General features: G+C 39.4%; 1 protein-coding gene across 1 annotated transcript in view; it reads left to right on the top strand.

Moving 5' to 3' along the window:
- rxrba (retinoid x receptor, beta a) overlaps window positions 1-22,501 on the top strand; it is a 97,784-nt gene extending 75,283 nt beyond the window's left edge. Inside the window, exons 10-11 of the mRNA XM_034161371.1 lie at window positions 21,932-22,037; window positions 22,243-22,501. Coding sequence (XP_034017262.1) covers window positions 21,932-22,037; window positions 22,243-22,390 — 254 coding nt within the window. The 3' untranslated portion in view covers window positions 22,391-22,501. The remainder of the gene's footprint in view (window positions 1-21,931; window positions 22,038-22,242) is intronic.
- Window positions 22,502-27,284: the final 4,783 nt, after the last annotated feature.

Raw genomic sequence — 27,284 nt, 5'->3', positions numbered from 1 at the left:
AGCCCGCTGGGGCCTTTTATTTGATCTCTCTTGTTCCTCTCTCCTCAGCCTCCGTGTTCCTCCTCCTACCCCTGCCGTCTCACCGCCTCTCTCCCCTGCAGTAGGAGAGGGTGAGTGCTGCAGAAAGACACCTTTATACTGAAGCTCAGATTCATTTCTGCTTTCTGAACCTCACTTTTGGGGCACGTGAATCACGGGGCACAGTGAATCAGTAGCTATATCTGCAAAAATACATATTTGCAGGAGTTATGCCATATTTTATGTATAAAATATCAAATGTCAAATGCATACCCTCAATAAATTTAGAATATTAAGTGCAATGGATCAGTCTTAAAAAATAGCACAGTTGATTACAAAAAGCTGCAGCACCATACAGTCTTGTACAATACATTTTAGCTACATCACAAAGTGGCAATTAAATGTTAATTACACAGTAATTACATTGTTATAATGGGATAGTTTCCTGTAGAAATCCAGTTGGTTTTAAAGCAAACTAACTGAGCTTATGGCAAATGGCTCAATGATTTTGTTTGTCTAATACTTCTTAATTTCTTTGTGGCGCGCTCTCTAGCAGCAGGCTTCTCTTTCAGCTTGGCATCGGTGTCTGTTTAAATCTGCTGAATTGTGTTTTGTTTAGAGAGAATGCAGATATCACAATGGTATATGTTTGTGAGCAAATTATATTAAGCAATAAATTCACTGCAGTGACTCTGAAGTGAGCAAATTATATTAAGTAGTAAACTCACTGCAGTGGCTTAAATTTTTTTCAGCATTTTATAAAATGGCAGAAAATCTTTCAGGACAAACAAAATCCCTATCCTAATCATTAAAATAGATAAATTAATATTACTGCTTGCTCTTGATGGAATTTTTTTTTTTTTTTTTTTTTTTTACCAAATACCAACCTAATTTGCTGGATCCAGATTTTTTTTCTCTCTCTTTAAACAGTTCTTCTGTTCAACACAAATGTTCTGCAAATATATGATTGACCAAAATTGCTCAAGTGATGAAGTGCAGAAGCCTGTAAGATTGCACACAGACCTACAGTGCATCTGGAAAGTGTTCAGTGCTTCACTTTTTTCCACATTTTTCATGTTAACAGCCGTATGCCAAAAGGACGTAAAATCTTTTTTTTCTCAAATTCTACCTCACAGCACCCTATAATAACAACATGGAAAAAGTTATATATATATAATATATATATATATATACATATATATATATTACACATACATACATTTTTGCAAATGTATTAAAAACAAAACAAAACAAAAAAACTAAGAAATGACATGTAAGTATTCACACCCTTTGCTCCGTACTTTGTTGATGCACCTTGACAGTAATTACAGCCTCAAGTCTTCTTGAATATGATGCCACAAGCTTGGTGCACCTATCTTTGGGCAGTTTCACCCATTTTGTTTTTTTTGCAGCACCTCTCAGCTCCATCAGGTTGGATGAGGAGCATCGGTGCACAGCCACCATTCAGATCTCTCCAGAGATGTTCAATCGATTCAGGTCTGGGCTCTGGCTGGGCCACTCAAGGCCATTCACAGAGTTGTCCTGAAGCTACACCTTTCATATCTTGGACTGTGTGCTTAGGTCATTGTCCTGCTGAAAGATGAACCGTCGCCCCAGTCTGAGGTCAAGAGCGCCTGGAGCAGGTTTTCATCCGGGATGTCTCGTACATTGATGCGTTCGTCTTTCCCCTCAATCCTGACTAGTCTCCCAGTTCTTGCCGCTGAAAAACCTCCTCACAGCATGATGCTGCCACCACCATGCTTCACTGTAGGGATGGTGCTGGTTTCCTCCAAACATGGTGTCTGTATTCATCTCAAAGAATTAAATCTTTGTGCATCACACGAGAGAATTTCGTTTCTTGTGATCTGAGAGGTCTTTCAGATGCCTTTTGACAAACTCCAGGCGGGCTGCCATGTGCCTTCACGAAGGAGTGTCTTCCGTCTGGCCACTCTACCATACAGGCCTGATTGGTGGATTGCTGCAGAGATGGTTGTCCTTCTGGAAGTTTCTCCTCCCTCCACAGAGGAATGCTGGATCTCAGAAAGAGTGACCATCAGGTTCTTGGTCACCTCCCTGACTTCTCCCCCGATCGCTGCAGCAGAAGCAGAAATGTTTCTGTACTCTTCTGCAGGTTTGTACCTCAAGACAATCTTGTCTCAGAGGTCTACAGACAATTTCTTTGACGTTGTGCTTGGTTTGTGCTCTGACATGCACTGTCAACTGTGGGACCTTATATGTAGACAAATGTGTGTCTTTCCAAATCATGTACAATCAGCTGAATTTACCCGAGGTAGACTCCAGTTAAGCTGTAGAAACATCTCAAGGATGATCAGTGGGAAACAGAAAGAACCTGAGCTCAGTTTGAGCTTCATGGCAAAGGCTGTGAATACATGCGATTTCTTATTTTATTTTTTAATACATTTGCAAAAATCCCCCCCAAAAAAGTCACATTGCCATTATGGGGGTATTGGTGAGTAGAATTTTGAGGAAAGAAAATGAATTTCATCCACTTTTGGAATAGACTAACATAGTAAAATTGGAAAGTGAAGCGCTGTGAATACTTTCTGGATGCATGGTATTTGCACTTCTCACCCTGCTTTCTTTAACCTTTGTAGACATCTGTCATTGAACACGTAGACATCAAATCAGAAATAATGATTAATGTAAAATATTCTCTGATTTGTGATATGAAATAGAATTTTAGCAGATTATTTGTATCAAATGTTGTGTTTTGGGCTTTAGGGCTCCTGTATTTCACCCATTGAAAAATGTTTAATACATAAAAACATTTTACATTTTAATGGTGAAACAGTTAAATTCATTTAGGTACCATCATTATTTGTTATATTAAAATCTGTGTCAAGTCCTTGTTCTTGAAATTAAGGGTGGAAAATGTAGACAAATCAACTTCACATGCAGTAGTTGTAACATGATAAATTTTCACCATGTGAGGGTATATTGACTTGAGAGGCTTAATAGCTGAGGGGTAAAAAGCCAAAGTACTGTAATAACAATGTAACTGTGTAATGACATGTATACACATTGTGATTGAATACACAGGGCGCACAATGCCGAGGTTGGGGCCATATTTGACAGGTAATGACGCCACTACACAAACACTTTCTTGAACCCCTCCTCTTAAGTCAGCATAATATAAACACAATGAGAACTCAGAGCCTGAGGCCTTTGATAGATACTATTAGTCTGAAAAAAACGTTGACCCAGAATAGAGCAGGCTGGTCCAGTAAAAACATAGTGGGACTGTATTTTGAATTTGAGTTGACCAAATTAATTGACTGCAGTGATTTCACCTGACGCAATCACCAATGCACCTGATTGAATCAAAAGATTGATTAGCTTCTTCTGACCAAAAACTATAAAAGTGAGGGGAATAGTGATGAGGTTGTGACTGTACTAAGAAGTAGTGTGGCAGACTGACCAAGGAGTTTAAGTGGTTTTTGGGGGCTTGTGTAGGTCACACAACGTAAACCACACACACAAACATTCAGAACATTTAAATTTCAGTATATTTCTTTCTCATTAAGTGGTGATGTTTCATATTGTGTAAAAAGAGTTAGGGATGTTAAAAAGTGTGTTACATGTCATTTATTTACCCTCAGTTGCCAGTGTTAATTAAAATTCCTGGATGGATAGATAGTACTGCTGAACCTTTGTTGGGGGCGCTGTTGTTCATGTTCAGTTACACCCATTTTCTGAATCCACTTATTTCAGTTCAGAAGGCTCCGGGTTCAAATCCCACCCCTGCCACATTTCTCCATGTAATGTGGAGTTGCGTCAGGAAGGGCATCCGGCGTAAAACCTGTGCCAATTCAACATGCAGATCCACCTTGGATTTGGCTGTGGCAACCCGAGTGCAAACAAGGGAGCAGCCGAAGGGACTTACTTACTTATTCCAGTTCAGGGCTGAGGTTGGGGATGGCTGGAGCCAATCCCAGCAGTCATTGATTGGGCGAGACATGGGGTATGTCCTGGACAGGCTGCCAGTCCATCGCAAGGATGGCACATAATGACAGACAAACACATTATCTTCAGGTTCCTGTGTCTGATAATACTGTCCCATTTCATAATTGCAAACTTCTGTGCCAAAACTCCCTCCCACTTTTACCACCAAATTCATAGCAATCCAACATCTTTGTACAGTAAAAAGATATTATTAGAACTGCCTCAATGTGCATTTTAAGAAAAAAAAAATTGCATTTTAGTCAGGGCTCAATAATAAGGCTAGCCCAATTGTCCGGACCAAGTAAAAAGCCACATGGGGCAAGAAAATAAACTACTCCGCTTACTAATTAAGCAGTTTATATCATTTTGGGGGAAAAAAATTCTGTGGCAGTAGAGCATGTCTGGAAAATGTCAACTATGTTTGTCCAATTTATTGTAGGTTTGAGAGCAAGGTGGATAAAATATTATCAATTCAATTTATATTGCGCCATATTACAACAAAGCTGCCTCACGGTGCTACACATGGGTAATGTTTAATCTTACCAACCCCCTTGAGCAAGCACACATCAACAATGGTAAAGGAAGACTCCCTCTGGTGTTTTGAGGAAGAAACCTCAACCAGACAAGACTGAGAGGAGTGATCCACTGCTTAGGCCTTCTCCCAATTAAAAGAGACAAGAAAAAACTAATGCAGGAAAACTGAATAGGAGTGATCTCTCAAAGGCATAAACTGGTGTTCATTCTTTCCAGGGGCAGGCTATAAAAAGTTGTCTTTCTTTAAATAATAAAGTAAAATGAGGCCTAGAGTCTTAGAAATAATAAAAGTATTGCACAGATAACACTATAATGCAACTATTTTAATTCATTAAGACACATAAAAAAGCTGACTTTGTATTTTTCCCATAGAAAACACACTGTAAGTACAAGGTAAGGTAGTCAGCTGTTGAGCTTGATTGTGTGGCTGTGATTTAAGATTAAATGGTTTGACAGTCAGATAAAAAATTCTATTAGGATTCATGAATGTCAGCAAAATGTCTCAAGATTTGACAACCTTTTGAACCATTTAGCTTAATTATAATTATTTTTATTTGGTAAATGTTAATAAATAAAACTTATATAGGATCAAATAAGAATTTATTGCCCACCAGGCTAGTAGGGGGTCAAACAAACAACCTTAACATTGATCACTGTTGATAAAAGCAGAAAACCGTTTCTACCAGACAACAAGTAGCAAATAAGCCGACATTATCTAATCATATAACTCACTAAACTTACCTATCATATACGAGGTCTGTTAGAAAAGTATCGACCTTTTTATTTTTTAAAAAACCATATGGATTTGAATCACGTGTGATTGCATCAGCCAAGCCTGACCTTCGTGCGCATGCATGAGTTTTTTCACGCCTCTCGGTTGCGTCATTCACACTGTGAGCAGTGGTTCTACCCTCTCGTCGGATTTTATTGCGAATAAATATCTGAACGATTTGGAGCTTTGCTGCATCAATTTTTCCCAGAAACTGTGAGAGACCTCCAGCGTGGACACCATTCGAAAATTCAGAGGCTTTCAGGGACGATTTTATGGGGATTACACAGATTAAGGAGGGCTCCAGCCGGTTTAAAGACCGCCCACGCTGCTGAGAGCGCGCCGATCGACAGGCTGAATCAACCAGATCATTCCAACGTGAAGGCTTTGTTGATTCCGGGAACGTCGTCTGACTTACACAAAAAATGGCAGGAGACGTGGACATCAGTACTTTTTTGGCACATTCCACTGTTACAGGAGTTTTTTTCATGGGAAAGAGAAGCGGAGGGATGCGCCACGGAAGCCGTTCATGGCGCGGCACAAAACCACCTCTGTGTTGGTCTGCACAGAACGGCTTTGAGATGGCTTTCAGACAGGCTTTCGGTGGTTTTTTCAGTCGTGTGACTATCCGAGAAATTGTGGATGAGCCTGGACATGCCATAACATGTCCTGTGAGGCTTCATCACGGCGTTGTTTTATGCCATGCGGCTCTGCCGCATGTCTATCTCAGAGTGCCGAAAAAGTGCTGATGTCCACGTCTTCCCGCAATTCCTGTCTAGTCAGACGACGTCCGGATAAAAACAGCGTGCCAGTTTGGAAATGCACGGCACATTCCACGGCTACAGGAGTTTTGTCATGGAAAGAGGAGCGGAGAATTTCCGCGCGTCGCGACAGAGCTGCATGGCGCAAAGCAACGCCGTGATGAAGCCTCACAGGACATGTTGTGGCATGTCCAGCTCATGCACATTCTCGGATAGTCACACGACTGGAAAATCCGTCTGAAAGCCATCTGAAAAACCATCTTGTGAGACCAACATGGAGGTGGTTTGCGCCGCGCCATTAGCGGCACGGTGGCGCATCCCTGCGCTCTTCGTGTCCATGAAAAAACTCCTGTAACAGAGGAATGTGCTGAAAAAGTGCGGATGTCCACAGCCTTCTGCCTTTTGTGGAAGTCAAACGACGTCCATGATCAACAAAGCCTTCACGTTGGAAATGATCTGGTTGATTCAGCGGGGTTTGAGCTGACGATCGGGGCTCGGAGCGCAGCGCGCTCTCAGCAGCTGTGGGCGGTCTTTAAACCGTCTGGAGGCCTCCTTAATCTGTGTAATTCCCATAAATCGTCCCTGAAAGCCATCTGAATTTTCCGAATGGTGTCCACCTGGAGGTCTCTCACAGTTTCTAGGAAAAAAATGAGGCAGCAAAGCTCCAAATCGTTCAGACATTTATTCACAATAAAAATCCGACGAGACGGTGGTACCACTGCTCACCCAAAGCCTGCTCACAGGCGAATGACGCAACCGACAGGCGTGAAAAAACCCACGCGATGCGCACGAAGGTTCAAGCTTGGCTGATGCAATCACACGTGATTCAAATCCATATGGTTTTTGAAAAAAAATAAAAGGTCGGATACTTTTCTAACAGACCTCGTATAAACTTTTCAAAGCCTATCATTCTTGTTTTCAAAGAAGTATAGCTGTGACACTGGGCTTAATATTTATATTGTTTGATGTGAGTTACTGAAGCTGGTTCTTCCGTAAAAGAACAGAGATGGTTTTAATATTCTTGAATCTGATTTTACATTACTAAGGTATAATTGTTGTATTACAGATGTAAAGTGAGTGACATTTTCTTTTTTTCTTTTTTTTTTTTTGTTTGTTTGGGGTGGGGTGGGGGAGAATGTCTGGTTGATTTCTGTTAATATTGTAATTTGTGCTGCAGCACAGAATGAAGAGACATGTTAATCAAGTCACTGAGACTGGGATTTGTTTGATACACGTGGACAAAATTGTTGGTACCCCGATATTCTTTGTACACATTTATATATGGTCTAATTAAATGCAAATAAAGCTTTTTTCAAATAAAAATATTTTAAAAAATGTCCAAAGTATCAACAACAACATAACAAAATGCTTCATAAAGTCAAAAAAAAAAAAACTGATATAGTATGTATGCTGGACATACACTCAACAAAATATAAACGCAACACTTTAAATAACACTGGTTATTTTGGGGTAATTTTCAGTTCAACTTTTTTAAAAATGGTACCAGTTTGTTCCCCATATCATGATTCAGAAATATATATACACTCAACAAAAATATAAACCGCAACACTTTTGGTTTTGCTCCCATTTGTATGAGATAACTCAAAGATCTAAAACTTTTTCCACATACACAATATCACATTTTCCTTCAAATATTGTTCACAAACAGTCTAAATCTATGATAGTGAGCACTTCTCCTTTGCTGAGATAATCCATCCCACCTCACAGTGTGTGCCATAGCAAGATGCTGATTAGAACACCATGATTAGTGCACAGTGTGCCTTAGACTGTCCACAATAAAGGCTACTCTGGAAGGGGCAGTTTTGTTTTATTGGGGGGGGGGGATACCAGTCAGTATCTGGTGTGACCACCATTTGCCTCATGCAGTGCAACACATCTCCTTCGCATAGAGTTGATCAGGTTGTCAATTGTGGCCTGTGGAATGTTGTCCACTCCTCTTCAATGGCTGTGCGAAGTTTGCTGGATATGGCAGGAACTGGTACAACCGCTGTCGTATATGCCGGTCCAGAGCATCCCAAACGATGCTCAATGGGTGACATGTCCGGTGAGTATGCCGGCCATGCAAGAGCTGGACATTTTCAGCTTCCAAGAATTGTGTACAGATCCTTGTAACCTGGGGCCGTGCATTATACCTGCTGCAAATGAGGTGATGTTCTTGGATGGATGGCACAACAATGGGCCTCAGGATCTCGTCACAGTATCTCTGTGCATTCAAAATGCCATCATAAAATGCACCTGTGTTCTTCGTCCATACCGACGCCTGTTCCTACCATAACCCCACTGCTACCATGGGCCACTCGATCACAACATTGACATCAGAAAACGCTCACCCACACGACGCCATACATGCTGTCTGCCATCTGCCCTGAACAGTGTGAACCAGTGATTCATCTGTGAAAAGAACACCTCTCCAACGGTGCCAAATGCCAGCCGAATGTGAGCATTTGCCCACTCAAGTCGGTTACGACCATGAACTGGAGTCAGGTCGAGACCCCCGATGAGGATGACGAGCATGCAGAGAGCTTCCCTGAGACGGTTTCTGACAGTTTGTGCAGAAATTCTTTGGTTATGCAAACCGATTGTTTCAGCAGCTGTCCGAGTGGCTGGTCTCAGACGATCTTGGAGGTGAACATGCTGGATGTGGAGGTCCTGGGCTGGTGTGGTTACACGTGGTCTGCGGTTGTGAGGCTGGTTGGATGTACTGCCAAATTCTCTGAAACGCCTTTGGAGACGGCTTATGGTAGAGAGATGAACATTCAATACATGAGCATCAGCTCTGGTTGACATTCCTGCTGTCAGCATGCCAATTGCACGCTCCCTGAAATCTTGCGACATCTGTGGCATTGTGCTGTGTGATAAACTGCACCTTTCAGAGTGGCCTTTTATTGTGGGCAGTCTAAGGCACACCTGTACACTAATCATGGTGTCTAATCAGCATCTTGATATGGCACACCTGTGAGGTGGGATGGATTATCTCAGCAAAGGAGAAGTGCTCACTATCACAGATTTAGACTGGTTTGTGAACAATATTTGAGGGAAATGGTGATATTGTGTATGTGGAAAAAGTTTTAGATCTTTGAGTTCATCTCCTACAAAATGGAGCAAAACCAAAAGTGTTGCGTTTATATTTTGAGTGTTTTTATTGGCACCCTTGAATGAATTTACAGTAAGTCGTCACTTTTATAGCCTATTTTCTTTAGACAGGTCAGGGGTGAACACATGAACATTTTCAAATCACTAAATATGTCTTGGACTTCATTTACTTCCATCTTTAAGAAATGCAAACAGTATTGTACTGAATGGTAAATCTGAGGAGGCAGTTCTCAAAAAGTGAGTGATATTTTTTTTAGTTTATGAACGCATTTTGTCTTGTTCTTGTTGCCAAATTACTTTGGAGGTTGGATGTACTGCCATATTCTCTGAAACGCCTTTGGAGATGGCTTATGGTAGCGAAATGAACATTCATTTCACAGGAAACAGCTCTGGTGGACATTCTTGCAGTCAGCATGCCAACTGCACGCTCCTTCAAAACTTACATCTGTGACATTGTGCTGTGTGATAAAACTGAACATTTTACAGTGGCCTTTTATTGTGGCCAGCCTGAGGCACACCTGTGCAATAATCATGCTGTCTTATCAGCATATTGATATGCCACACCTGTGAGGTGGGATGATTATCTCTGCAAAGGGGAAGTGCTCACTAACAGATTTAGACAGATTTGTGAACACTATTTGAGAAAAATGTCTTTTGTGTATATAGGAAATGTTTTAGATCTTTGAGTTCAGCTAATGAGAAATGGTAGCAAAAACAAAAGTGTTGCGTTTATATTTTTTTCAGTGTATATAAATAGTCATTATAATTACTATCATTAACTCGCGCACTGCCCTCGTAGAGTGCAAACCTCCGCCAACACTAGTTTCCAATTCCACAAATTTTTACTTTGGAAAAAGTCAAAGTCCTGTTAGAAGTGGCTTTTTATAAGCTAAAATATAATACAAAATATAGATCAAAAGGGCTTTTTAATGTTAAAATCAAATATCCACTAAATCCACAATATGAATCAGATGCCGGTCAAACTTAGTCTATTCGTTGAAAGTCCCAGTTTGCACGTCATTATCATAAATGAGAGTGATTGAGGCACTTTTGATTGAGTTATAATGCAAAATGTGCACCAAATGGGCTTTTCAATATTAAATTCAAAGGTCCACAAAATTCACAATCCGGATCAGATCCGGTGTCGCAGTCTGTGCAGTTCCCCCTTCTGATCAGTCCCCTGCCTTCACTACGCATGCGTCATTTCGGAGTGTCGGCAGCAGTTCACCTATTATCACCTTGTTTCTGCTTAAAACTGCACTGCAGTCATCATCTGTCTCAGCGACAGATCTCTGAAGCTTTTGTGCAACAATCATTTACAAATAAATTCAGCATTATTTCACAATAAAAGACAAGGCGCGACAACAGTGCATCTGAGTCTGACTCTGAGTCTGACCCTGTACCGATCAAGGGTATAATGTTACTTTTAACCATCAGATGACAAAGTAAAACTTCTTAACCCAGTTTTAAGCAGAACAAGGCGACAATCTGTTAATCGCTGCTAACGCTCCAACATGACGCATGCGCAGTGGAGGCAGGGGGACAGATCAGACTGCAACACCTGGTTTGCACACGCGCAGACTAGTGTAGAGGATTGCTCAGACTAGGGGAGTGCCAGGACCCTGTCACCAGATCAAACTTTTGTCAGGCAATAGTGAGTGCCAGTCTGCACCGCACTTTCAAATATGAGAGTGATTAGGGCATGTTTGATTAAGATGTAATGTAAAATACACATTAAACTAGCCTGTTGCCCGTGGGGATCCATGGGCTCTTGATTAAGTAGTGTTTATAAAATACATAGCTGACATTTTTCAAGGGTGGTAATAAATTATGCAAAGTTTCTATAATGAGTTGGAATGGTGTGTGAGTCCAGAATGTTTTTAGAAGAAGAACTCAACCCTTTTCTTTCCTGTTAATTTTGTAACTTTTTAATGTAAATTTACTGTCTTAATGTTTTTAGAAATTGTTTAGGTTCTTGTTATCATATATGGAAAGCATTCCAAACAGCAAATGTCAGCTCTCCCCAGTTTCTCTGTGATTGAAGCCACGCATGCACACATACATGCACACAGAGGCCACTTGGCTATTGTAATATAGATGGGATTTCAGTGTTAAATTTAAATGGCCAAAAAATCTGTAATATGGATCAATTCAGATCAAACTTCAGTCGATAAAGGATACCATCTTACATAACACTCTCAAATATGAAAGAAATGGGATATTTTTTGACAGTTGTTCAATGTTGAAGATAGGGATTTTTCCAAGATTTTTTTCTCACTTTGACCTGTGGATTGAAAATTTAATCAGCTCTTGCCTATCAGGATATGAATCTTCAGTAAAAAGTTCATAAGAATATATGAACAATTATTAACAATAATTAACAAACGAGCGAAAACACAAGCTCCTCCAGCTTTGTTGGTGGAGGTAAATAGCAAAGTTGTGAATTTTTGGTCACAAGGCCTCCCAAACTAGCAACAAAACCACATGATTTATACTCCAGAAATACAGTACATAAAATATAAGGGTACCAACAATTTTGTCCATGTGTGCAGCTAATGTTTTAAAAAATGTTTAAATGTAAAATACACCAGGTTTGAGACTGTAAACTTCAACAAGCAAGACATTATGACTTATTTATGGAGTTGCCCCCCCTCCCCCATGCCTTTGTGGATGAGTTAAATGTTCAGATTTTTTTTGTGTTGTCAGTCATCATTGAGACTGTGGCATGAGGTCAAGGTGAGAGAAAACCTGTTTAGATGGAACAAAAAAGAAAAATTGAAAATCAAGTGGTTTTTTTTTTGTTGTTGTTGTTGTTTTTAACTTTTGCCAGTGGTATGGTTCTATATTTGAAGAAAAATAACATTATTTGCATTAATAAACAGAAGAGACTACTTGGGGTGGGGCGTGGCTTATGTCAAAACATTATTATGAACTAGGTAAATACACAATCAGTCACAGCTAAAATTTTATCACCTAAATCAATTTGTTGCCAGTTGTTTTTGTTTGTGATTTTGTTTTTTCTTCTTACTTCTTTCTGTTTTTGGGGGGTGGGGGGGGGTGGGTGTTGGAGGTGTTGTCTGCAGACCAAGCAGCCATGTTCTCACTTGTTGGGACAGTTATTGCAGTGAATGCTGATCTTCTAAAACTGTTTATTATCAGCCTGAACCTCTCTAATTTTGTTGTTCTCCCCCCACACACACTCCCTTCCCTTGTCTCTTCTCTTTTTCTAACTGGTTTCTTCTCTTCTTCCTCTTTCCCTCTTTCTGTAAATCTCACCTCCTGTGTCCTCTGCAGGGTTTTGACAGAGTTAGTGAGCAAAATGAGAGACATGCAAATGGACAAAACGGAGCTGGGTTGTCTTCGAGCCATCATCCTCTTCAACCCAGGTACCCACATCTCTCACTCGCACCCTGAGTTATTTCAGTTTACCTTTGATGCAGAGTCTTGTATCATTTAATTGCCAATTGAATTTAAAAACTACCACATGAAGATAGTTTTATTATTTTGTTTTTAGCGTTGAATATGTGCCTCATCATCATTGTTCTCAGAAAGACGGCACATATGCAATGAATCAGAATAGAGTTATGCCAAGACCTCAGTAGATTAATGAGAACAGGCTGGAGTGCCCCCATGGAGCTTCTTCCACTTTGAAATGATTTGGGTTACAGTTCCAGATCTTTTTTTTTTTTTTTTTTTTGGTCTTTTTTTTGGGAAGAACACATTAAAAATGTGAAAAATATATGTATGTAAAGGTTAATGTTAAAGTACAGTGAATTCCTTAAATGGGTGTTCTTTAACTACGGGCACTATTGGCCTGTAAATGTAATTTCCACGACATCATTGCCTTATAATATAAAGCGCCTTGGGGCAACTGTTTGTTGTGATTTGGCGCTATATACATGTGCTCTGATGTCCACTGTTTATCTCCATAGAAACTACCCAAACAATCTTCATACAAACTTTTAGGGACATTACAGTGTTGTGGTGGAAATTACGGCAATAGTGTGGGACAACTACATTTTGTTTAAAAAAAAAAATCACAACAGTTGTATGACATTGAATACCCCAATTATGTTTTGATTATTTTACTGATATTTTATTCAGAGATATTTTAAAACATTAAAAAAACGTTTCTTTACCATTCATTTTTATCATTGAAGATCAAAAGTCTGGGTGTGGGACAAGCACAAAACGGCAATATTTGCATATAATGATGCTGAAAAAAGGTGAAAGTCATCATAGGACTACTAGAACAAATTTCTTAACACACTTTCATTGTAAAGATAACTATAAAAGTGTGAAATTTCCCCTTTTTTCTGTTTTTTCATACAATATGATCAAAGGACATAATAAGTGCCCATAGTCTAAGAATCACCCAAATATAATGTTCACCTGTATTGCTGTTAGGATGGCTGCAGTAATTCTTTAGATAATAAAAATCTTTCAGACCAGTTTGCTGTTTTAAGGAATTCTTTAGTCAGTTGAACTATTAGACAAGATCTTTCAAGTGTGGGACACGCCACATTCTGTCTTCTGACATGCTGTTTGTCTGCATGCTCAGGACATTTTACACACAGTTAATATGTCTAAAACTTTTGAAAAATAATGAAGACTGCCTAACGCATATTTATTAGTATTGTAAGATTAGTGCTGTCAGGCAATTAAAAATTGTATGTATTAATTACAAGGTTGTGATTAATTCATCTAAGTAATCGCATTTAATTCCATGTATTATTAGTAGTAGTAGTTGTTTTGTTTGTTTTTTTGAGAATATCACCGCTCAATTGCAAAACACAAACAGGGTGCTTAGAAAAAAACTCACTCTTTAAAACAATTACAGAAACATTTTATTTAGGTGTGTGTGTTGTGAGGGATGCAGAGCGATTTTTACTTTGCATATCAAGGTCTTGCATGTGGTGGTGGTGGTGATTAAATGATTCAGGCAAAATTAGAGAATCTGAGGGGCATGGGTTATTTCTGGTACTTATGTCACAGAGGTGTTAAACTGTGACATAAATTCATCTCAGACTTGTGGAACTTTGGAGATGTTGGACATTAACCACTAAACATGAAAATGTAAAAGACTGATTGGCAAAATATGATCCCTTTAATAATTATCTTATTGGATCCACGACCATTTTATACACTTATTTATATTAGACTTTATTTATATTATTTATTAATACTTGATCCACAATGTTTTTCTTCCAGATTTTAGACTGTTTTAAGTCTGCCAATACTCCATGAGGCTGTTATTTAACGATTGTTAAAGCTGAAAGAGGGCTAATAGGGAAGCGGGTAAAAGTGTCCTGACACTTGCACGACTTTGATGCACACACTGTCGTGCAGGAGAGAAACCCGTCTTTAACGGGTGTAGGCTGAACGTGAGAGGGGCGCTGGCGCGTGCAATTGCACAAAGAGAATTTTGAAATGTTCAAAAAAAAATCTTTCATGCATAAACGTCGTGCAACGTGGTGTGATCTGCTTGCCAATGCTACGTGCATTTTGTCAAGTCGAGTAAAGAAAAAATTAACCGCAGCTCGTCTGAACGATTATAACGAGATGTTAAATCGATCACAAACATACTTTTACAGCTGCACACAAGAAGGAAAGAACATGCAACTGTTTTACCAAGACATGACAATGTAAACATGACATAATTACCTTATGGTCCCCTGTGATTCAGGAAGCGATCGGAGGTGTTTTCAGCAGCCAACTTGCAGAGAAAATGATTAATCCGCTACGAAACCTTTTTGCTGTGAGGCAGCAGTGCTAACCACTAAGCCATTGTGCTGCCACATATTATTTAGACATTACTCTTTTGGAAAAAAAAAAAAACAGCTGGCCACTTGAATTTTCAATCGGGGGTCAGAATTTAAAAATTATCCAATCATATTGAAACCCATACCACCTTGTTTGGCTGATAGAGTTATTTAGGGCTGCAACAAACGATTAATCGATGAATCTGATGGGGTTTTGACATGATTAATCGATTAATTGGATTAGCGGGGAATTTTTTAAAAAATGTGCCAGGGAAACAATTTTTCTCTCCTTCCATCACTTTATTTAACAACAGAACATTATTTGAAAACTTAAAATACTTGAAAATCAACAAATCGTCAAATGTGCCTTGGTTGTTGAAATATAAAATAATAAAGAATAAAACAGTTTATAATAAAGAACAAAAATAATGATTTCAAATGGCATTGCTTTATCAAAGTGCTGAGTTGCCATAAAACAATATTGAAACATATAAATGTTATAAAATATATGGTGAAAAAAGAGGTATTTTTGTTGCTGCAAATGAGCAATTAGCATAACCAGTTAACCATAAAACCTAAATCAAAAACTGTAGCCTGACTCATTATATGTGCAACATTCTCTGTATAACTTATAAACTATGTGGTCATTTCACAATGACACATGCGACTCATGTCTATTTCTCTAAAATTGTATTGTAGCATTAATAGTTATTATTACTATTGTTGCTGTTATTATTAATATATAAATAAAATTAATTAAAAAATATAATTTGTAATACATTTGACTCTTTTACAACAACAAATGGTGAGCCATTAATTATTATACAGAAAACAAATGCACAAACATGCTGAATGCCAGCAGCTTAATGTTAACTTTAACATTGAAAATGCCATAGACATACTAACATGTTAGCATCGGCGTTAGCATAAAATACATCTATCAACTGTTTCATAAGACAGTTATGAAACTGTTTCCATAACAGGTCACTTTAACATAAAAAGGTAAATATTCCCTCACAGACATATGTTCTTTAGGGTTTTAGTGGGGAAAAATTAAGCATAAAACAAATGAAACCAGCGAAGCAGCAGTTCGAAGCACTTCTTCATTGGTTTCAGATTCAAAGCACATGTCGGTTGATTATAACGAAACATTTGCGGGTAAAAACAAAATAGTTAGCAACCTAATCGATGACTAAATTAGCAGGAAATGGCCAAAGCTTCTGGGGAAAACCTGGTCTTGTTAGGAGAGACGGCATCCATCCCCACTTTCGATGGAGGCAGCTCTCATTTCTAGAAATCTGGCCAATTTTCTTAAATCCTCCAAACCGTGACTATCCAGGGTTGGGACCAGGAAGCAGAGTTGTAGTCTTACACACCTCTCTGCAGCTTCTCTCCCCCTGCCATCCCCTCATTACCACATCCCCGTAGAGACGGTGCCTGCTCCCAGACCACCAATAACATGTAAAAATATATTTAAGCATAAAAATTCAAAAAGAAAAAAAATAATATAGCACCTTCAACTGCACCACAGACTAAAACAAGTTAAATGTGGTCTATTAAAACTTAGGTCTCTCTCTTCTAAGTCCCTGTTAGTAAATGATATAATAATTGATCAACATATGATTTATTCTGCCTTACAGAAACCTGGTTACAGCAGGATGAATGTTAGTTTTTAAATGACGTCAACACCCTCGAGTCACACTAACTGCCAGAATGCTCTTAGCAACGGGCCGAGGCGGAGGATTAGCAGCAATCCTTCCATTCCAGCTATTAATTAATCAAAAACCCAGACAGAGCTTTAATTCATTTGAAAGCTTGACTCTTAGCCTTGTCCATCCAAACTGGAAGTCCCAAAAAACCAGTTTTATTTGTTATTATCTATCGTCCACCTGGTCGTTAACTGTGAGTTTCTCTGGTGAATTTTCAGACCTTTTGTCTGACTTAGTGCTTAGCTCAGATAAGATAATTATAGTGGGCGATTTTAAATCCACCAGACGCTGAGAATGACAGCTCACACTGCATTTAATCTATTATTTAGACTCAATTGGCTTTTGCTCAAAATGTAAATGAGTCCAACCCACCACTTTAATCATATTCTAGATCTTGTTCTGACTTATGGTATGGAAATTGAAGACTTAACAGTATTCCCTGAAAACTCCCTTCTGTCTGATCATTTCTTAATAACCATTTACATTTTACTCTGATGGACTACCCAGCAGTGGGGAATAAGTTTCATTACACTAGAAGTCTTTCAGAAAGCACTGTAACTAGGGTTTAAGGATATGATTCCTTCTTTATGTTCTCTAATTGCCATATACCAACACAGTGCAGAGTAGCTACCTAAACTCTGTAAGTGAGATAGAGAAACTCATCAATAGTTTACATCCGCATTGAAGACAACTTTGGATGCTGTAGCTCCTCTGAAAAAGAGAGCTTTAAATCAGAAGTGCCTGACTCTGTGGTATAACTCACAAACTCGCAGCTTAAGCAGATAACCCGTAAGTTGGGAGAAGAAATGGGTCTCACTAATTTAGAAGATCTTCACTTAGCCTGGAAAAAGAGTCTGTTGCTCTATAAAAAAAAAAGCCCTCCTTAAAGCTCGACATCTTACTACTCATCACTAATTGAAGAAAATAGAAACAACCCCAGGTTTCTTTTCAGCACTGTAGCCAGGCTGACAAAAGAGTCAGAGCTCTATTGAGCCGAGTATTCCTTTAACTTTAACTAGTAATTGACTTCATGACTTTTCTTTTGCTAATAAAATTTTAACTATTTAGAGAAAAATTACTCATAACCATCCCAAAGACGTATCGTTATCTTTGGCTGCTTTCAGTGATGCCGATATTTTGGTTAAGACTCTTTCTCTCCGATTGTTTCTGTCTGAGTTATTTTCATTAGTTACTTCATATCCAAACCATCAACATGTCTGTTAGACCCCCATTCCTACCAGGCTGGCTCAAGGAAGCCCCTACCATTATTTAATGCTTCGATCTTAAATATGATCAATCTATCTTTATTAGTTGGCTATGTACCACAGGCTTTTTAAGGTGGCAGTAATTAAACCATTACTTAAAAAGCCATCACCTTGACCCAGCTATCTTAGCTAATTATAGGCAATCTCCAGCCTTCCTTTCTCTCCAAAATATCTGGAAAGGGTAGTTGCAAAACAGGCTAACTGATCATCTGCAGAGGAATGGTCTATTTGAAGAGTTTCAGTCCAGTTTTAGAATTCATCATAGTACAGAAACAGCATTAGTGAAGGTTACAAATGATCTTCTTATGGCCTCAACAGTAGACTCATCTCTGGCTTGTTCTGTTAGACCTCAGTGCATGCTTTTGATACTGTTGACCATAAAATTTTATTACAGAGATTAGAGCATGCCATAGGTATTAAAGGCACTGCGCTGCGGTGGTTTGAATCATATTTATCTAATAGATTACAATTTGTTCAGTGTAAATGGGGAATCTTCTTCACAGACTAAGGTTAATTATGGAGTTCCACAAGGTTCTGTGCCTAGGACCAATTTTATTCACTTTATACATGCTTCCCTTAGGCAGTATTATTAGACGGCCATTGCTTAAATTTTCATTGTTACGCAGATGATACCCAGCTTTATCTATCCATGAAGCCAGAGGACACACACCAGTTAGCTAAACTGCGAGGATTGTCTTACAGACATAAAGACATGGATGACCTCTAATTTCCTGCTTTTAAACTCAGATAAAAACTGAAGTTATTGTACTTGGCCCCACAAATCTTAGAAACATGGTGTCTAACCAGATCCTACTCTGGATGGCATTACCTGACCTCTAGTAATACTGTTAGAAATCTTGGAGTCATTGTTGATCAGGATATGTCATTCAATGCGCATATTAAACAAATATGTAGGACTTGCTTTTTACATTTATGCAATCTCTAAAATTAGAAAGGTCTTGTCTCAGAGTGATGCTGAAAAACTAATTCATGCATTTTATTTCCTCTAAGGCTGGACTAATTGTAATTCATTATTATCAGGTTGTCCTAAAAGTTCCCTGAAAAGTCTTCAGTTAATTCAAAATGCTGCAGCTAGAGTACTAACGGGGACTAGAAGGAGAGAGCATATCTCACCCATATTGGCCTCTCTTCATTGGCTTCCTGTTAATTCTAGAATAGAATTTAAAATTCTTCTTCTTACTTATAAGGTTTGAATAATCAGGTCCCATCTTATCTTAGGAACCTCATAATACCATATCACCCCAATAGAGCGCTTTGCTCTGACTGCAGGCTTACTTGTAGTTCCTAGGGTTTGTAAGAGTAGAATGGGAGGCAGAGCCTTCAGCTTTCAGGCTCCTCTCCTGTGGAACCAGCTCCCAATTCAGATCAGGGAGACAGACACCCTCTCTACTTTTAAGATTAGGCTTAAAACTTTCCTCCTTTTGCTAAAGCTTATAGTTAGGGCTGGATCAGGTGACCCTGAACCATCCCTTAGTTATGCTGCTATAGACATAGACTGCTGGGGGTTCCCATGAGTGTTTCTTTCTCTTTTTGCTCTGTATGCACCACTCTGCATTTATCATTAGTGATTGATCTCTGCTCCCCTCCACAGCATGTCATTTCCTGGTTCTCTCCCTCAGCCCCAACCAGTCCCAGCAGAAGACTGCCCCTCCCTGAGCCTGGTTCTGCTGGAGGTTTCTTCCTGTTAAAGGGAGTTTTCCCTTCCCACCGTCGCCAAGTGCTTGCTCACAGGGGGTCGTTTTGACCGTTGGGGTTTTTTACGTAATTATTGTATGGCCTTGCCTTACAATATAAAGCGCCTTGGGGCAACTGTTTGTTGTGATTTGGCGCTATATAAATAAAATTGATTGATTGATTGATTAAATTAGTTGACAACTATTTTAATAATCGATTTTAATTGATCAATTTGATTAGTTGTTTCAGCTCTAGAGTTATGGGGTAAAAACAACAAGAATGGTGACAGAGTTCAGTTTCAATTTTTTACAGGAGTCAAAAGTTAGTTACTACTTCAATTTTGGTAAAAAGTGGTGCAAATTATTGGTTGAGCTAATAGGGTTAATAAATGGAATAGTTTTGACTGTTGAATGTTTGGTTTGCAAAGTAAAGGGCAAACAATGTTGACGTCCATTGGATTCTATGATGTCACATAGGTTACGTTGTGACATATGTGACCCCGTAACGTGACAGCTAAGCATGACACATGGTGCAAACTGTTCCTTTTTCAAATGCTATTAACTCAACCAATAGGCAGGGGTAGTGGCCAAGTAGTTGGTGCGCTTGGTTTCAGTGTGGAAGGTTCCCGGTTCCAACCCCACCCCTACCACATTTCTCCATGTAATGTGGAGTTATGTCAGGAAGGGCATCCAGTGTAAAAATTGTGCTAAATCAACATGGAGATCGACCTTGGTTCTGCTGTGACGACCCTGAGTGAAAACAAGGGAGCAGCCGAAGAGACTTACCATTAACTCACCCAATAATTTGCATCACTTTTTATCAAAATTTGAACAACTTTAACTTCTGACCTCTGTACAAACTGAAATTGACCTTGGTCACCATTCTTGCTGTTTTACCACATAACTCCTTAAAAATAGTCATAGATAGTCCAAACTGTGCCTTTTTGGAATATTTATGATCAGACAAATAATGTGGTATAGGTTTCAATATGATTGGATCCTTTTAAATTTTGACACCCTTGTGTAATTTTTTCATTTGACCCCTCTACTTGGCTGCCTATTGAAAATTCAAGTGTAGTTGTTTGTTTTTTCCTTCCAAAAGAGTAAAATGTCTAAGAAGTATTTGTGCTAAATGTGCTGCCGCTTTCACCGCTTTCTTTTGAATGATTCATATGTAAATATTCTGTTATTTGCTGTACTATGAAGCTGAACCGACGTTCACACACAAAACCCCACATTTGTGATAAAACAATGACAGTTACAAAAGCAAGTTGTTTTGGTATGAAAAGTATTCAATAAATATTTTGCATACTTGTATCACTGAGAAGCTTTTATTCCTCAGGTTGGAGAACATCAACACATTTAAATGATATACCAGGTTGTTTTAACAAAATTAGAATTTTTTTTAACAACTATAAATGTTGCTAAAACAACCTAGTGTAAATAGGTTCCATTATATCACAAACCATCACTTTGATTTTGAACTAATCAAAGATATGAGTGACATGTAAAATTTTGGGTTTTATACCATTTTGAGGTCTTTGTGGAAGGCAGATCACACTAGATACACCAAAACTGCTAACATTTCCAAACTCTACACCAAAGGTTCATCTGGCATGAGCAGTCTCAAAGCTGTGAGGCATATAGCGAGCTCATTTTTTTTATTGTGTAAATTGGTAGAAAACACCATTTTCACGATATGTGAAAAATTCACAAAAATTTCCAAAGACTGTAACTTCAAATGTTTGCAAGATATAGACCTAATATTTGGCATTTCACCATAACCTTGTAATATGAATAACATATTAAACTGACAGAACAGAGCGGAGGGGTGACCTGGGAGCCTCTGGATGACTTGAGATGGAATGAGCCAACAGGAAAATGTACAGCTTACCTTTGAATTTGAGGTGATGATTGTAGAAAGAAAAGCTTGTTGAGGGTCAGATTAGTCCAGAATAAAGCAGCAACGGAGAACTTTAAAACTGTCACGCACGTCATTGCATGACACGGAGTTACAGAGATGCAGCCGCATAAATCAGGCTCTAAATTAATTAAATAATCATAAATTTATGTAAATTTGCCATCTTAGCTATTTTTAGATTTATTTTGATAGTACCTGTACCTGGTTGTGTTGCTGTTATGTGGTTGAAAGATTTAAAAAAGAAAAATGTTGAAACATAAAAGGTTCATTCATTTCAGCACATTTGGCCTCAAAATGGCGCATCTGGCGGTAAAGGGACCCTAAGCTGCGGCAACCCCACCATCATGATTTTTTTTATTTTTTTATTTTAAGGGCCACTTACATCACTGATAATGTTAATTCTTTATATCTTCACTTGAAGATGCTAAGGGTTTGTCCAACTCCAGCGAAGTGGAGCTGCTGAGGGAGAGAGTTTATGCATCCCTGGAAGCATACTGCAAACAGAAATACCCGGACCAACAGGGCAGGTACACATCCAAGATCAGCCCACACCCCACACATGAGCAAAGCATGCCAGCAACATACCAGGTCAGCATGATGATGACATCATTGAAGCTCAGAGCAGCTGATTTTAACACAGAAGTGGGAGGAAAAAGTCTGTTTTTTAAATTCAGTTTATTTGCAGATTTGTTGACAGCTGACAGCATCTTCCTCCTTCCCTCTGTTGTCCAGGTTTGCAAAGCTCCTTCTCCGGCTCCCAGCACTGCGCTCCATCGGCCTAAAGTGCCTGGAGCATCTGTTCTTCTTCAAACTGATAGGGGACACGCCCATCGACACTTTCCTGATGGAGATGCTGGAGGCTCCTCACCAGCTCACCTAAATCCTGCCAGCTTGGCTCTGGTCAGGATCCGATGCACAGCAGGATTACCGGGATGCCTCCTGGTGTCGGTCGTTGGCTCTTGTTGAGCCTCACTTAACTGCAGCACCTGCTTGATTTAAAAGTACAGACTCTCACACGCAGGCACCCACGTACACATTCACACAGTCACGACTAACTCTTACGGACGATCACACGCAGATCACATCCTCGTGCAGCAAATCTAAGCTGAGATGAACAGTATGCGTAACACTTTTTCCAGTTCACCACTTTTCCACCACAGGGTTTCAGACTCCAGGAATAAATCCCCCCCCCCTTTTTTTTTTTTTTTTTTTAATAGCGTAAACGTCTTAGTTTGAAGTTTTCACATCTTCATCACACAGTTGCTTTTGTGTTACCGGTAAGCTTCCCCTCTTTCTACTTGGGTTTCTTCGTTAACACGCTAGCTACAGCTCTGTATTTTATCCATCACTAGCTAGTTAGTTATTCATGTATGATTTTTATCTTATGGTGCATAACATTTCAATCATCATTCATCAGACAGACCATCCCAGTGAGCTCACCCAATCTTGAAAACTTTATATATATATATATATATATATATATATATCTTCATTCTGAAAGTTGTTTGAGTTTTTATTTGAAGTACTGTACTCATGTAATGAGAGCTTTTTCCAAGGCATTGAAATCCAGGAAAAAAAAGGGGGTCGGGGCATTTTGTTGAACAAACTAACTTTGTCCCTCCCACCCTAATGCGCACAGCAGGCTTTGTAAGACAAGAAGAATGACTTGAATTGTATTTTTATTTTTAATGTTTTGATTTTAACATCTTCTCTTCTTTGGTTATTGATTGGTATTTCAAATAGTTTGAGGCTCACAAGCTTATGTAATGCAAGATAAAAAATGTCTCTTTTTTTGTTTTGTTTTCTCAACCCCCAAATCCTCCCTTTGCTCTGGTGGCCATTTATGCACTTTTGTAAGTTTTAAACTTTGTGAATGTTTTTGTTTCTTAAGATGGCCATCTATTCTTTGACACCTAAGATGACTTTTGAAGGTACTATGTGTAGAATTTGCAAAAAAAAAAAAAAGGATGATGAGCTTCACAAGTTCAACACATAAGCAGTAATTTCTAATTAGTGTAAACATGTTTTCTTTCTCTCTCTCTTCAGAAAATGATGTACTCTGGACTATTGTCTGTATCATTGGACACCCTGTACCAGAAAAACAAAAAGCTTGCATAAAGCTCAGAATAATAACTGAATAACTAAAAGTAGGAGGTTTGAAGAGCTTCAGTGTTTCCTTTTATTATAAAACACTAACCAGTTTGAGAGGCACTGCTTTGCAGTAGAGATGCTGCACAGTATGTAATTTCCTTAATGGTGAGAAGAAGAGATAATTACATTAATCAATCATTTTGTTTGATTAATTTCACTTCACCAGCAGGTATGAAATTTGACTTTTTAGCAATGATTTTCATTTTTAAAAACTGAATATCCGTGTTATGCAGGCAGAATGGGTGTGACAGATTAGTATTTTTTTTTTTTTTTACATTGTACTGATCAAATCTACATTAACAAAGTATTGATAACATGTGCATCCTTCGCCAGCCTGCTGCATTTTTACATCACCTGCCAAAGCGGGCATCGCTTATCAGACAAGCATAGAGTTCAGTTGATATTGGACAAAGTTTGATCCATGTTCTTCTTGTTTGCCCAACACAAAAACCTATATATGTATATTTATTGGAACTCTGTGACTTGTCAATCTTCCAACGGTTACTGGTTGCTTGTTGTTCTTGAATTGCCAAGGACCTGTCATGCACCATGTTGTGGCCGTGTAATGAATGAGCAATTTTTAAGTTATATCCTACAGTCAGTGTCAATATGACGGGGAAAAAAAAGATGGTCAGAAACAACACGATTAGCACCTTAGCAATGTCGTCTTACTCTGTGCAGCCTTGATGCAATGGCCTCATTGCAGAAAATGCCTAGTTCCTACATGCTAAATACTGAAGCTCTTTTTTATTTTATTTATTTATTTTTTTGGTCGGGCAGGGGAGTAAAATCAGTGGACTCCCTCCTAGTGGCCATTGGGTGTAATGGAAACCAGGGCTAAAGCACACCTCATGCTGCTTTTGCACCATAGTCTGACAATGTTTCCTGTTTTTATAAGTCATCAGGTCAATTTTAGTCATGAACCATTGATGATTGTAATTGGAAATTTTGGGCAACTTCAAAACTGCATGAAAAATTCAAATGCAGCTACAGATGGGATGATTAGAATTCATAAGCAAAATGAATGAAAGCCTCTGAACAGTATGTTGCTCAGCAGAATACAGGGGTGCAGATTAAGATTTGTTGACATTATTGTTAGAGTATTTAAATGATGTTGAGGTTCTGAGCTGTATTATTAGTAACCACATTTAGAAATGAAACATGCATTTTGTAGTTCTACAGGGAAGATGTGCAGCTGTTCTCTACCAGGTGCTAAATAACTAATGTGGTCTTTTATTTTTAAGAAAATGCAACATAATGCAAACTTAACAGTATGCAAGAACGCAGACAAATCAACCAGCCGTTCTCCAGTCTAACAGGTCTGCTGACACAGCTGGAAACCGACAGGAAGTGTACGAATAGTGGATTTTCAAGTCTGAGTACAGTATGTGGGGAATTAGCTTCCTGCCTGTGGGTTATCAGACTTCTTTTTAGAGAGGATTCTTTGCCTCCCCTCATGTTGTGTGTGTGGAGGGATGTTGGATGACCTGTGAGACAGGTGGTTCTTTTTAACCTGGTGTAAGCGTAGGCTTTTGCTTCACTTGTTTGGCAGCTGTGCATACGCACAGTCAACTCAAAGCGGTGTTGTCCAGCTCAAAGCAGTTCTAGAAGAATCCAAACACAGGACTCAGTCTGACTTTTATCCAAAACCCTTCTTCAGTTCGTACTGTTTGAGGGAGCAATTATGGCATTGATCGTGTGGTAGCCACCAGTAAAGGAGGGTGTGCAGGTCAGCGACTTCACAACCAGTTCAGGTACCAGAATAGTTCTTGGATGTTCCTTAATTTTTTGATTTGTCATCTCTTCCTACATCATTGCATCTTTGTTCTGTGGTTTGGTAGTATGGTAGGAACTGATGTTTGGGATCACCACTCTAAGCATAAATGCAGTATGTGCTGTGGATTGGTCCTAGGACTGAAATGGATTAGTTCAAGTCTGCAATTTTTGAGATTCTGGATTGGCTTAGAGGTCTGTCTGCTGGTCTGTTACACTTTCCCAGCTTGTTCACAGCAGGTCTTCTACCAAGAGTTTAATTAAGAGTTGCCATACCTATGATGTGCACTTTTTTGGGAGGGTAGTCTGACCCCAGTATGTGTGACGGGAAGGATGAAATAATTACTGTGCATCTGGAAAGTATTCACAGTGTAGGAGTCCACTTCACTTCTTCCACATTTTATGTTACAGCCTTACCCAAAATGGGTGAAATTCTTCTTCCCCCCCCCCCCCCCAGACTTCTACTCACAACACCCCATAATGACAACATGAAAAAAGTTTGTTTTTGAAATTTTTGCAAATTTCTTAAAAAATAAAAAAGGACTCACATGTACATAAGTATTCACAGCCTTTGCCATGACTGGGCAGGATTTGGAAAGGCACACACTTGTCTACATATAAGGTCCCACAGTTGACAGTGCATGTCAGAGCACAAACCAAGCATGAAGTCAAAGGAATTGTCTGTAGACCTCTGAGACAGGATTGTCTCAAGGCACAAATCTGGGGAAGGGTACAGAAGCATTTCTGCTGCTTTGAAGGTCCCAATGAGCACAGTGGCCTCCATCATCCGCAAATGGAAGAAGTTCAGATCCACCAGAACTCTTCCTAGAGCTGCCCGTCTAAACTGAGCGATTGGGGAGAAGGGCTGTAGTTAGGGAGGTGTTAGGGAGGTGACCAAGAACTTGACGGACACTCTGTCAGAGCTCCAGCATTCCTCTGGAGAAAGGAGAACCTTCCAGAAGGATAACGATCTCTGCAGCAATCCACCAATCAGGCCTGTATGGTAGAGTGGCCAGACGGAAGCCACTTCTTAGTAAAAGGCACATGGCAGCCCACCTGGAGTTTGCCAAAAAGGCACCTGAAGGACTTTCAGACCATGAGAAACAAACTTAATGAAGTCTGATAAAGCAAAGTCTGAACTCTTTGGTGAGAATGCCAGGCATCATGTTTGGAGGAAACCACGCACCATGCCTACAGTGAAGTGTGGTGATGGCACGATCATATTGTGGGGATGTTTTTTCAGTGGCAGGAACTGGGAGACTAGTCCTGATTGAGGGAAAGATGAATGCAGAAATATACAGAGACATCCTGGATGAAAACCTGCTCCAGAGCACTCTTGACCTCAGACTGGGGTGATGGTTCATCTTTCAGCAGGACAATGACCCTAAGCACTGTTGGGGATTTTCCTGCTGGCTGATCCCCTCCCGGTAGTTTAATGTGGGGAACAAACTCAGAAGACTCAAAGACTGAGAGGAAAAGGACTTCAATTCAGATGTTGCTTTAAAAGATGATGCCTTCACTGAACAGAGAGTTGCTGCAACACCTTGCAAACCGCCCTCACACAGAACTCTACCTACGTCTTCTGCTTTCGACCCCGCACCCAGATGGGTGGGCCATTGCCCTGTGTGTGGATCAGCAGAACTATGTGATTAGTTGAAAAGTGTTGTATTTGACAATTATTTGCGGGTGACCTGCTCATGTTGTTTATCTGAAACGGTATGTGTAAAAGCAAAACTGTTCTGTGTGGTGTGATAAGCCAAGAACAGTATGCATCATGGCGTCTGTTGCCCCAGAGGAGATATGAGGTTATCAAATAGACCAAGGACAGGGTCATGAGACATACTGTCCAA

Source organism: Thalassophryne amazonica, chromosome 20 (genome assembly GCF_902500255.1).
Source record: "Thalassophryne amazonica chromosome 20, fThaAma1.1, whole genome shotgun sequence".
NCBI classification, from domain to species: domain Eukaryota; kingdom Metazoa; phylum Chordata; class Actinopteri; order Batrachoidiformes; family Batrachoididae; genus Thalassophryne; species Thalassophryne amazonica.
Note: the sequence above shows the minus strand (reverse complement) of the source record. Positions and strands in the feature narration are given on the sequence as shown.